Genomic DNA, 12201 nt, shown 5'->3' on the forward strand with positions numbered 1-12201 from the left:
AAAGAGCACACGGGTTCATAGTTCAAAATGCGAAGTTGAGGAGAGACATCCGGAAGATCTCCTCCCAGAAAGACAGTTTCCAGGATTCCCGGAGAATGAAGGCAGAAATCCTGGAATCAGTTGGATATTTCCTTGGGAGGTCTGTTAACTACTTTAACTAAAGATTTAGCTTTCGCATTTCTATTAGAAATCTAGTGATAGGAAACAGTTCGTCAACAGTAACTTTAAAATTAAAAAAAAAAATACTCAAAAAAAAAAAAGAAATTAAAATGTTTTTTAATTTTAATTTTAATTAATTGACGCAATGTCAGTTAGAGGGGTGCTGTGCTCTCACTGTGAGATGTGGCAGGTCCGGGAGGCTTCCAGCGTCCCGGATGGCTTCATCTGCAGAAAGTGCACCCAACTGGAGGTCCTCACAGACCGCATGGTTCGGTTGGAGCGGCAATTGGATGCACTTAGGAGCATGCAGGTGGCGGAAAGCGTCATAGGTCGCAGTTATGTAGATGTGGTCACACCCAAGGTGCAGGCAGAGAAATGGGTGACCACCAGAAAGGGCAGGCAGTCAGTGCAGGAATCCCCTGTGGTTGTCCCCCTCTCGAACAGGTATACCCCTTTGGATACTGTCGGGGGTGATAGCCTATCAGGGGAAAACAGCAGCAGCCAGAGCAGTGGCACCACGGCTGGCTCTGATGTTCAGAAGGGAGGGTCAAAGCGCAGAAGAGTAATAGTAATTGGGGGACTCTATAGTCAGGGGCACAGATAGGCGCTTCTGTGGACGTGAAAGAGACTCCAGGATGGTATGTTGCCTCCCTGGTGCCAGGGTCCAGGATGTCTCTGAACGGATAGAGGGCATCCTGAAGGGGGAGGGCAAACAGGCAGAGGTCATTGTACATATTGGTACTAACGACATAGGCTGGAAGGGGCATGAGGTCCTGCAGCAGGGGTTCAGGGAGGTAGGCAGAAAGTTAAAAGACAGGATCTCTAGGGTTGTAATCTCGGGATTACTCCCTGTGCCACGTGCCAGTGAGGCTAGAAATAGGAAGATAGAGCAGCTAAACACGTGGCTAAACAGCTGGTGTAGGAGGGAGGGTTTCCATTATCTGGACCACTGGGAGCTCTTCCGGGGCAGGTGTGACCTGTATAAGAAGGACGTTCCAGGATTTAGATGTTTCAGGCGGGATAGAGGGGGATGTAAAAGGGGAGGCGGAGTTGCGCTACTTGTTCGGGAGAATATCACAGCTATACTGCGAGAGGACACCTCAGAGGGCAGTGAGGCTATATGGATAGAGATCAGGAATAAGAAGGGTGCAGTCACAATGTTGGGGGTATACTACAGGCCTCCCAACAGCCAGCGGGAGATAGAGGAGCAGATAGGTAGACAGATTTTGGAAAAGAGTAAAAACAACAGGGTTGTGGTGATGGGAGACTTCAACTTCCCCAATATTGATTGGGACTCACTTAGTGCCAGGGGCTTAGACGGGGCGGAGTTTGTAAGGAGCATCCAGGAGGGCTTCTTAAAACAATATGTAAACAGTCCAACTAGGGAAGGGGCGGTACTGGACCTGGTATTGGGGAATGAGCCCGGCCAGGTGGTAGATGTTTCAGTAGGGGAGCATTTCGGTAACAGTGACCACAATTCAGTAAGTTTTAAAGTACTGGTGGACAAGGATAAGAGTGGTCCGAGGATGAATGTGCTAAATTGGGGGAAGGCTAATTATAACAATATTAGGCGGGAACTGAAGAACATAGATTGGGGGCGGATGTTTGAGGGCAAATCAACATCTGACATGTGGGAGGCTTTCAAGTGTCAGTTGAAAGGAATACAGGACAGGCATGTTCCTGTGAGGAAGAAAGATAAATACTACAATTTTCGGGAACCTTGGATGACGAGTGATATTGTAGGCCTCGTCAAAAAGAAAAAGGAGGCATTTGTCAGGGCTAAAAGGCTGGGAACAGACAAAGCCTGTGTGGCATATAAGGAAAGTAGGAAGGAACTTAAGCAAGGAGTCAGGAGGGCTAGAAGGGGTCATGAAAAGTCATTGGCAAATAGGGTTAAGGAAAATCCCAAGGCTTTTTACACGTACATAAAAAGCAAGAGGGTAGCCAGGGAAAGGGTTGGCCCACTGAAGGAGAGGCAAGGGAATCTATGTGTGGAGCCAGAGGAAATGGGCGAGGTACTAAATGAATACTTTGCATCAGTATTCACCAAAGAGAAGGAATTGGTAGATGTTGAGTCTGGAGAAGGGGGTGCAGATAGCCTGGGTCACATTTTGATCCAAAAAGACGAGGTGTTGGGTGTCTTAAAAAATATTAAGGTAGATAAGTCCCCAGGGCCTGATGGGATCTACCCCAGAATACTGAAGGAGGCTGGAGAGGAAATTGCTGAGGCCTTGACAGAAATCTTTGGATCCTCGCTGCCTTCAGGGGATGTCCCGGAGGACTGGAGAATAGCCAATGTTGTTCCTCTGTTTAAGAAGGGTAGCAAGGATAATCCCGGGAACTACAGGCCGGTGAGCCTTAATTCAGTGGTAGGGAAATTACTGGAGAGAATTCTTCGAGACAGAATCTACTCCCATTTGGAAGCAAATGGACGTATTAGTGAGAGGCAGCACGGTTTTGTGAAGGGGAGGTCGTGTCTCACTAACTTGATAGAGTTTTTCGAGGAGGTCACTAAGATGATTGATGCAGGTAGGGCAGTAGATGTTGTCTATATGGACTTCAGTAAGGCCTTTGACAAGGTCCCTCATGGTAGACTAGTACAAAAGGTGAAGTCACACGGGATCAGGGGTGAACTGGCAAGGTGGATACAGAACTGGCTAGGCCATAGAAGGCAGAGGGTAGCAATGGAGGGATGCTTTTCTAATTGGAGGGCTGTGACCAGTGGTGTTCCACAGGGATCAGTGCTGGGACCTTTGCTCTTTGTAGTATATATAAATGATTTGGAGGAAAATGTAACTGGTCTGATTAGTAAGTTTGCAGACGACACAAAGGTTGGTGGAATTGCGGATAGTGATGAGGACTGTCTGAGGATACAGCAGGATTTAGATTGTCTGGAGACTTGGGCGGAGAGATGGCAGATGGAGTTTAATCCGGACAAATGTGAGGTAATGCATTTTGGAAGGGCTAATGCAGGTAGGGAATATACAGGGAATGGTAGAACCCTCAAGAGTATTGAAAGTCAAAGAGATCTAGGAGTACAGGTCCACAGGTCATTGAAAGGGGCAACACAGGTGGAGAAGGTAGTCAAGAAGGCATACGGCATGCTTGCCTTCATTGGCCGGGGCATTGAGTATAAGAATTGGCAAGTCATGTTGCAGCTGTATAGAACCTTAGTTAGGCCACACTTGGAGTATAGTGTTCAATTCTGGTCGCCACACTACCAGAAGGATGTGGAGGCTTTAGAGAGGGTGCAGAAGAGATTTACCAGAATGTTGCCTGGTATGGAGGGCATTAGATATGAGGAGCGGTTGAATAAACTCGGTTTGTTCTCACTGGAACGAAGGAGGTTGAGGTGAGACCTGATAGAGGTATACAAAATTATGAGGGGCATAGACAGAGTGGATAGTCAGAGGCTTTTCCCCAGGGTAGATGGGTCAATTACTAGGGGGCATAGGTTTAAGGTGAGAGGGGCAAGGTTTAGAGTAGATGTACGAGGCAAGTTTTTTATGCAGAGGGTAGTGGGTCCCTGGAACTCACTATCGGAGGAGGTAGTGGAAGCAGGGACGATAGGGACATTTAAGAGGCATCTTGACAAATATATGAATAGGATGGGAATAGAAGGATACGGACCCAGGAAGTGTAGAAGATTGTAGTTTAGTCGGGCAGTATGGTCGGCACGGGCTTGGAGGGCCGAAGGGCCTGTTCCTGTGCTGTACATTTCTTTGTTCTTTGTTCTTTGGGTTGCATCTAAACCGGAGAGGCATATATATCCTGGCCGCGAAGTTTGCTAGTGTCAGACGGGAGGGTTTAAACTAGTATGGCAGGGGGGTGGGCACGGGAGCAATAGGTCAGAAGGTGAGAGCATTGAGGGAGAACTAGGGAATAGGGACAGTGTGGCTCTGAGGCAGAGCAGACAGGGCGAAGTTGCTGAACACAGCGGGTCTGGTGGCCTGAAGTGCATATGTTTTAATGCAAGAAGTATTACGGGTAAGGCAGATGAACTTAGAGCTTGGATTAGTACTTGGAACTATGATATTGTTGCCATTACAGAGACCTGGTTGAGGGAAGGGCAGGATTGGCAGCTAAACGTTCCAGGATTTAGATGTTTCAGGCGGGATAGAGGGGGATGTAAAAGGGGAGGCGGAGTTGCGCTACTGGTTCGGGAGAATATCACAGCTGTACTGCGAGAGGACACCTCAGAGGGCAGAGAGGCTATATGGGTAGAGATCAGGAATAAGAAGGGTGCAGTCACAATGTTGGGGGTTTACTACAGGCCTCCCAACAGCCAGCGGGAGATAGAGGAGCAGATAGGTAGACAGATTTTGGAAAAGAGTAAAAACAACAGGGTTGTGGTGATGGGAGACTTCAACTTCCCCAATATTGACTGGGACTCACTTAGTGCCAGGGGCTTAGACGGGGCGGAGTTTGTAAGGAGCATCCAGGAGGGCTTCTTAAAACAATATGTAGACAGTCCAACTAGGGAAGGGGCGGTACTGGACCTGGTATTGGGGAATGAGCCCGGCCATGTGGTAGATGTTTCAGTAGGGGAGCATTTCGGTAACAGTGACCACAATTCAGTAAGTTTTAAAGTACTGGTGGACAAGGATAAGAGTGGTCCTAGGATGAATGTGCTAAATTGGGGGAAGGCTAATTATAACAATATTAGGCGGGAACTGAAGAACATAGATTGGGGGCGGATGTTTGAGGGCAAATCAACATCTGACATGTGGGAGGCTTTCAAGTGGCAGTTGAAAGGGATTCAGGACCGGCATGTTCCTGAGAGGAAGAAGGATAAATACGGCAATTTTCGGGGGATGTCCCGGAGGACTGGAGAATAGCCAATGTTGTTCCTCTGTTTAAGAAGGGTAGCAAGGATAATCCAGGGAACTACAGGCCGGTGAGCCTTACTTCAGTGGTAGGGAAATTACTGGAGAGAATTCTTCGAGACAGGATCTACTCCCATTTGGAAGCAAATGGACATATTAGTGAGAGGCAGCACGGTTTTGTGAAGGGGAGGTCGTGTCTCACTAACTTGATAGAATTTTTCGAGGAGGTCACTAAGATGATTGATGCAGGTAGGGCAGTGGATGTTGTCTATATGGACTTCAGTAAGGCCTTTGACAAGGTCCCTCATGGTAGACTAGTACAAAAGGTGAAGTCACACGGGATCAGGGGTGAGCTGGCAAGGTGGATACAGAACTGGCTAGGCCATAGAAGGCAGAGAGTAGCAATGGAAGGATGCTTTTCTAATTGGAGGGCTGTGACCAGTGGTGTTCCACAGGGATCAGTGCTGGGGCCTTTGCTCTTTGTAGTATATATAAATGATTTGGAGGAAAATGTAACTGGTCTGATTAGTAAGTTTGCAGACGACACAAAGGTTGGTGGAATTGCGGATAGCGATGAGGACTGTCGGAGGATACAGCAGGATTTAGATTATCTGGAGACTTGGGCGGAGAGATGGTAGATGGAGTTTAATCCGGACAAATGTGAGGTAATGCATTTTGGAAGGTCTAATGCAGGTAGGGAATATACGGTGAATGGTAGAACCCTCAAGAGTATTGAAAGTCAAAGAGATCTAGGAGTACAGGTCCACAGGTCATTGAAAGGGGCAACACAGGTGGAGAAGGTAGTCAAGAAGGCATACGGCATGCTTGCCTTCACCACCTTGCCTACCGGAGGAGGTGGTGGAAGCAGGGACGATAGTGACATTTAAGGGGCATCTTGACAAATACATGAATAGGATGGGAAGAGAGGGATACGGACCCAGGAAGTGTAGAAGATTGTAGTTTAGTCGGGCAGCATGGTCGGCACGGGCTTGGAGGGCCGAAGGGCCTGTTCCTGTGCTGTACATTTCTTTGTTCTTTGTTCTTTGTACTGTGTGTTTTGCTTTTTATCCACAATGGAAAAATTAAGAATGCACCAACGGAGTTTCTGGTTAACCATCAGACAGAGACACTTGAAAGGCAGGATGAATTAACATTTTAAATTTGAATCGAAGGAATCCTGACTAATTGTCATTTTGAATTTCCAAAACCGAACTCAAATTTGAAATAGACACCTTTTTTCAGGCATGAAGGTAGACATATTACATTACTTTCTGTGTATAGACCAGATAATGTAGGCTGTAACAACCTTAGCTCTGATGGGGAGAAGCACCCCACTGAATCAGCTGCAATTTGCCAATGCAAGACAAACAGTGGGTTTATAATTGTGAAAAGCCTGTCTCTGTCAGTTTACTCTGCCCTCTTCATTGCTGTGTAAAATTCTAAGTAGGTGAAGGCGGTATCTTGATGGTGGGTAATCTTTTGAACATTTTTATTTCTACTACTTTTTCATCTGAAATGAAGTATGTTTATGTAAATTATGCACGGGTAGACTGTGTATCGTTTGCTAAAAGCAAAAGTTTATTGTTCCTCAGTAAATATTTCAGTTGAAGCAGTTTAACAATTATAGATGGAAAATTAATGATGAAATATGCAAACTGGATTGAACAGTGAGAGTTACAGCAAAATCAAGTTTGTTTATAAGAGTGAGGACTCATTGCCACGCAGGTTGAGCAAACGTGCAAACAGTGGTTTGAAGGATGTGAATCAAACGACTTTCTGCTTCAATTTCCTGGCTTCATCTTTAACGGTACCGAGAGCTCAGTATTTGGCAAATGACAGTGAGCAACTTGTCTATGGAGCAGTGGGTTGATGGAAGGAATTCAGTCAGATGGCTGGCCAAGGTCACCTCGATACATTGGCAAAGTTTCTGTAACAATAAACAAAAGAAAAATGAATTGGAAGCAAAGACATGTCTATTTTTGTCGGGGTGTCCGATACTGAGCATGCCCCAGAAGGAATGTTGGTCGAAGGGATCCTTAATTATTTTAAATGCAAAATGAATAACAGGTATTTACTGTTAAATTATGCACAGGACTAAAATATTTACAAATTAACCTTTCAATTTGAAATGCAGCAATCTAAATATCCAGTTACTGTCTTGAGGGTCACAAAGTTGTTGGAATAAGCACGAGGAAGATTCAATCAAATTGATACGTACCGGGAAGTTTTGAGGGTCTACCAGAAGTACTTTACCATGGGTTTCTGCAAGACCTTCCAGGTGGCCATGCAGGTCATCCAAGTGGTGAGCTGCTTTGGTTATAGCTCCGATGACCTTTGCACCATGCTTTTTGACCTTGGGACCGGCGGCAGAGAAGTCTTCGAAATGGAAATAAACCTTGCTTCCAGGATAAAGTGCAAACATTCTGCAGGGACAAAAATAACAAAAAAGTTCCATCTTCTGAAACTTCCAGCACCCAGCCCAACCCAAACTCATTATTCAAATAGTTAAACACTATTGTGCAGTACAGCAAACTTCATTAATATGTGGAAAGTTTGCAATCTTATTCTGATTCACATTCATTCTGTTTTGAGATCACCAATCACACTGCTTTAGAAAATTATTGAAATCCCATTTCAGTTAGCTCATGATGCCACAGTAAAATAAATCAATCAAATAATTATCATCACAGATTCTTGACAAAAATGCTTTGAACAGAATGTAAATGGAATGGAATTACCTGGCCAGAGATTCTGCACCTAATTTCTCAGCATTCTGCTCGAGCACCTTTATGATGGGCATTATTTCATTCTTGTCATTGTCCGTGAAAATCATGGTTGCAGCTCTTGTCACTCTTTCACTCTCAACACTTCTGAGATGTCTAAGGGTGGTTCTTACCCGTTTTTATTGCATTTCTCCTGGACCCTCCCTTCAGTCTCCATTTGCTTGATTGGTTGCTGGCCTCTCCTCCCAACTGTTCTATTGGATCTGTGACTAATGCAATGATAAGAAGCAACATCAAGTGAGGAACCAATCATCTGTTTTCATTAGCAACTGTTAAGAAAGATAACCGATGTTTGAGAAATGTTAACCAAACCCCACCTTCTGCATATTTCATTTGGAAGATGTTCCAATGGTTTGACTAAATTAGTTAATAAGTGCGCTAGAATAGACTAGTACACATGTGGCATGGACCACAAGGCAGATAGGATCATTGACTTGGACAATTCATTGTAATCAGAGAATATTAAATATTTTGATTGCTAACTCAGCAACAAAGACAATGCTGAACATCCACCAACATAACACTCACTGTTAAACTAGAATAATATTTTTAACTCGCATGCCTTTAAAATAGAATAATACCGAAAATAGAATATTATATAATATGATATAATAGAGCAAAGCAATATCCAAAATAGATTCATTACATTGGCCTAAAATGTATTTTTTATTGCTATATTTAATTTTAATGCCCATTGGTCACTAAATGTCAAATGCCACATTATTTCTCTCTTACTCCAGTTGATTCCAGTTGAGGGCAGCACGTAGCATTGTGGATAGCACAATTGCTTCACAGCTCCAGGGTCCCAGGTTCGATTCCCGGCTTGGGTCACTGTCTGTGCGGAGTCTGCACATTCTCCCCGTGTGTGCGTGGGTTTCCTCCGGGTGCGCCAGTTTCCTCCCACAGTCCAAAGATGTGCGGGTTAGGTGGATTGACCATGCTAAATTGCCCATCGTGTCCAAAATTGCCCTTAGTGTTGGGTGGGATTACTGGGTTCTGGGGATAAGGTGGAGGTGTGGACCTTGGGTTGGGTGCTCTTTCCAAGAGCCGGTACAGACTCGAAGGGCTGAATGGCCTCCTTTTGCACTGTAAATTCTATGATTTTATGATTCATCCACTTATTCTGGACGATGTAAAGTGACAATATTAGATGTTAAATTAACAAAAGACAGTTTTTGTTAATTTAAAAACAAAATTAAACAATTGTTTAATTGTTTAAACAATTAAACAAATTGTTGGGCCAATTCATTATGAGGAAAGTATCTCAAAATATTCACAAGCATTACTGTACAAATAACAATTAAGACGAGAATGTTAAAATGCCAAGTGGGACCTTGAGAGGAGCTAGTACAAAGGTAACAGATGGCTAGAAGAAGAAATCGCTTATTGTCACAAGTAGGCTTCAAATGACGTTACTGTGAAAAGCCCCTAGTCGCCACATTCCGGCGCCTGTTCGGGGAGGCTGTTACGGGAATCGAACCGTGCTGCTGGCCTGCCTTGGTCTGCTTTCAAAGCCAGCGATTTAGCCCTGTTTATTGGACTATTGGAAATTAGCTGAGATGTTGGAGTATTTCTCATTTTTTAAAGAGGATATTTGGGAGGTGGCAAAACGTGAATTAGTCAGAAGTGAAATGAGAACAGAGGAATTGTTCATTGAGAAATGGCCACGGTCCACTTTGCTTCTTTTCTACTAATTTCACGCCCAGTTCCTGGATAGGTTCCCCAATTTGTTATGATTCCGGATGGGATACTCCAAATTTAAATTATTATTATCTAATAAGGCAGAGAGAGACAAGAGTGAACAAAGGTCCTTTAGAAAATCAATCTGGGAGATAGTTATGGAGAACAAGGAAAATGCAGAGGAGTTTAACAGGTATTTGCATCAGTCTTTTTGGTGAAAGATGCTTCAAACGTCCCATTGATACTAATGAATATGAAAGGTATTAAATACCATCACAGAAGTAATATCAGATAAACTAATGGGGCTAAAATCCTGACCCAGATGTCTTGCATCCTAGGATCATAATAGAGGTAGCTACAGGGATAGTGAATGCATTGATTATAATTTTCCAAAAATCCTTGAAATCTGGAGAAGTACTGGAGGATTGGAAAACTGCCACTATGACACCCCTATTCAAAAAGAGAAGGAGGCAAAAAACGGGTAACTATAGGCCGATTTGCCTAACATGTATTGTTGGAAAAATGTTGGAATCAATTATTAAGGAAGTAATAGCAGCACTTTTAGAAAATTAAAATCTAATCAAACAGAGTCAGCATGGGTTCATGAAAGGGCTATTGGGTCTGACTAATTTATTAGAGTTTTGAGGAAATCTCAACCAGAGTGGCTAGAGGGGAACCAGTAGATGTGCTGTATTTGGACTTCCAGAAGGTGTTCACCAAGGTACCTCACAAAAGGTTAAGCCACAAGATTACAAGATCACAAGATAAAGAATTGGCTAATGGGCAGAAAACAGCGAGTGGAGATAAGTGTTTCTTTCTTAGGTTGGTGACCTGGAACCAGTGGGGTTGTCAACAGCTTGTCAACTGTTTACAATATATATTGATGACTTGGAGGAAAGAAGTGAATGTACTGTTGCCAAATTTGCAAATGACACAAAAATAGGTGGAAAGGCAAATTATGAGAGGAATACAAACAGTTTGCAAAGCGATATTGATGGGTTAAGTAAGCGGGTAAAAGGGCAGCATGGTGGCGCAGCGGTTAGTATTGGGATGGCGGCACTGAGGACCCGGGTTCGAACCCGGTCCTGGGTCATTGACCTTGTGGAGTTTGCACATTCTCCCCGTGTCTGCGTGGGTTTCACCCCCACAACCCCAAGATGTGCATGTTGGTGGATTGGCAATGCTAAATTGCCCCTTAATTGGAAAAAAAAATAATTGTATATTCTAAAAAAAATTTTTTAAGTAAGTGGGTAAAAAGTTGGCAAATAGAGGATAATGTGGGAAAATGTGAAGGTGTTCATTTTGGAAGGGAGACCATAAGAAGAGAGTAACATTTAATTGGAGACAAGCTGCACCACAAAGGGACTTGGGGGAACCTGTGCACGAAACAAAGAAAGGTAGCTCACAGGTGCAGCAGGTAATCAGTAAGTCGAATGGAATGTTAGCCCTTATTCCAAGGGGGTTGGAGTATAAGAGTGGGAAAGTTTTGCTGCAACTGTACAAGGTACTGGTGAGACCACATCTGGAGTACTGTGAGCGGTTTTTGTTCACTTACTGAAGAAAAGATATTGGGCAGGATTCTCCGTTTGGGAGTCTAGTGATCCCGGGACTGAATTGTGTGCGATCCGCTTTTCGACTGGGGATGCTTTTCAGAAAGTGAGTCAGGACATGCAAATTACCCTGCACTCTGCCAGAGTGAACTCAAAGCAATTCCCGTCCCATTAGGCATTCTAACCGCTGGGGCCAGAGTTGGTGCCAAAGAAGATGCAGCTGGGACTGTTTTTAAGTGCTCCAATTACCACACACTCACAGCAGTCATAAGTATCGCTCACAGAAGACTTTGTGTCTGAGGTGGATCCACAACTCAGTGCAAATGAGGAGTGGAGCGTCACGCTCTTCCCCAGGGTGGGCAGCAGACTCAAGACTGCCCTCCTGAACAGTGCATGGGAGGTGCTGACAGAGACAGTCAGTGTTGCCAGTCTCGCCAGAGGGGTGGGTCCCACTGGGTCCCACCCTAGGGGGGCAGAGAGCTAGGGAGGTCTCCAAAGACCATGGTGCAGATGTCCTCTGGTTGGGGTGAGCTTTGCTGATCACCTGCTTCCTCTGCAGTGGTGTAGAGATGTCAGCATTGGACTGGGGTGGACACAGTAAGAAGTCTTACAACACTGGGCAGCACGGTAGCACAGTGGGCAGCACAGTTGCTTCACAGCTCCAAGGTCTCAGGTTTGATGCCCACCTTGGTTCACTGCATGTGCGGAGTCTGCACGTTCTCCCCGTGTCTGCGTGGGTTTTCTCCGGGTGCTCCGGTTTCCTCCCACAGTCCAAAGATGTGCAGGTTAGTTGGATTGGCTATGCTAAATTGCCCTTGGTGTCCAAAAAAAAGGTTAGGTGGGGTTACTGGGTTACGGGGATAGGGTGGAGGTGTGGTCTTAGGTGGGGTGCTCTTTTCAAGGGCTGGTGCAGACTCGATGGGCCAAATGGCTTCCTTCTGCATTGTAAATTCTATGATGACTAGGTTAAAATCCAACAGGGCTGTTTGGAATCACTAGCTTTCGGAGTGCAGTGTTTGTGGAACCCATCTCTTCACTCACGTGAGGAAGGAGCAGTGCTCTGAAAGCTAGTGATTCGAAACAGACCTGTTGGACTTTAACCTAGTGTTGTAAGACTTCTTACTCTGCAACGCGGCAGTGCTTCTGAGGAATGCCAAAACCTGATGGGCTCCTGATTGAACTTGGCCACTGCCGTTCCCTTGA

The 12201-nt window shown here is 44.8% G+C and overlaps 1 protein-coding gene across 1 annotated transcript; it reads right to left on the bottom strand.

Moving 5' to 3' along the window:
* Window positions 1-6542: 6542 nt before the first annotated feature.
* Window positions 6543-7901, bottom strand: LOC140394010 (hemoglobin subunit alpha-like). The gene is made up of 3 exons (XM_072480770.1): window positions 7724-7901; window positions 7204-7408; window positions 6543-6912 (listed from the first exon to the last, which is right to left on the bottom strand). Exons 1-3 carry the CDS (start codon window positions 7816-7818, stop codon window positions 6787-6789), a joined length of 426 nt encoding a protein of 141 aa, XP_072336871.1. The 5' UTR covers window positions 7819-7901; the 3' UTR covers window positions 6543-6786.
* Window positions 7902-12201: the final 4300 nt, after the last annotated feature.

This window comes from Scyliorhinus torazame, chromosome 17 (assembly GCF_047496885.1).
Source record: "Scyliorhinus torazame isolate Kashiwa2021f chromosome 17, sScyTor2.1, whole genome shotgun sequence".
Lineage (NCBI taxonomy): Eukaryota > Metazoa > Chordata > Chondrichthyes > Carcharhiniformes > Scyliorhinidae > Scyliorhinus > Scyliorhinus torazame.

Bases quoted from the DNA above. Each gene is read 5' to 3' on its own strand.
- LOC140394010 (XM_072480770.1), bottom strand. From the start codon at position 7,818: ATGATTTTCACGGACAATGACAAGAATGAAATAATGCCCATCATAAAG. The intron at 7,409-7,723 runs GTAATTCCATTC...TTGTCCCTGCAG, and splicing joins GGTGCAGAATCTCTGGCCAG to AATGTTTGCACTTTATCCTG. The intron at 6,913-7,203 runs GTACGTATCAAT...TTATTGTTACAG, and splicing joins TAGACCCTCAAAACTTCCCG to AAACTTTGCCAATGTATCGA.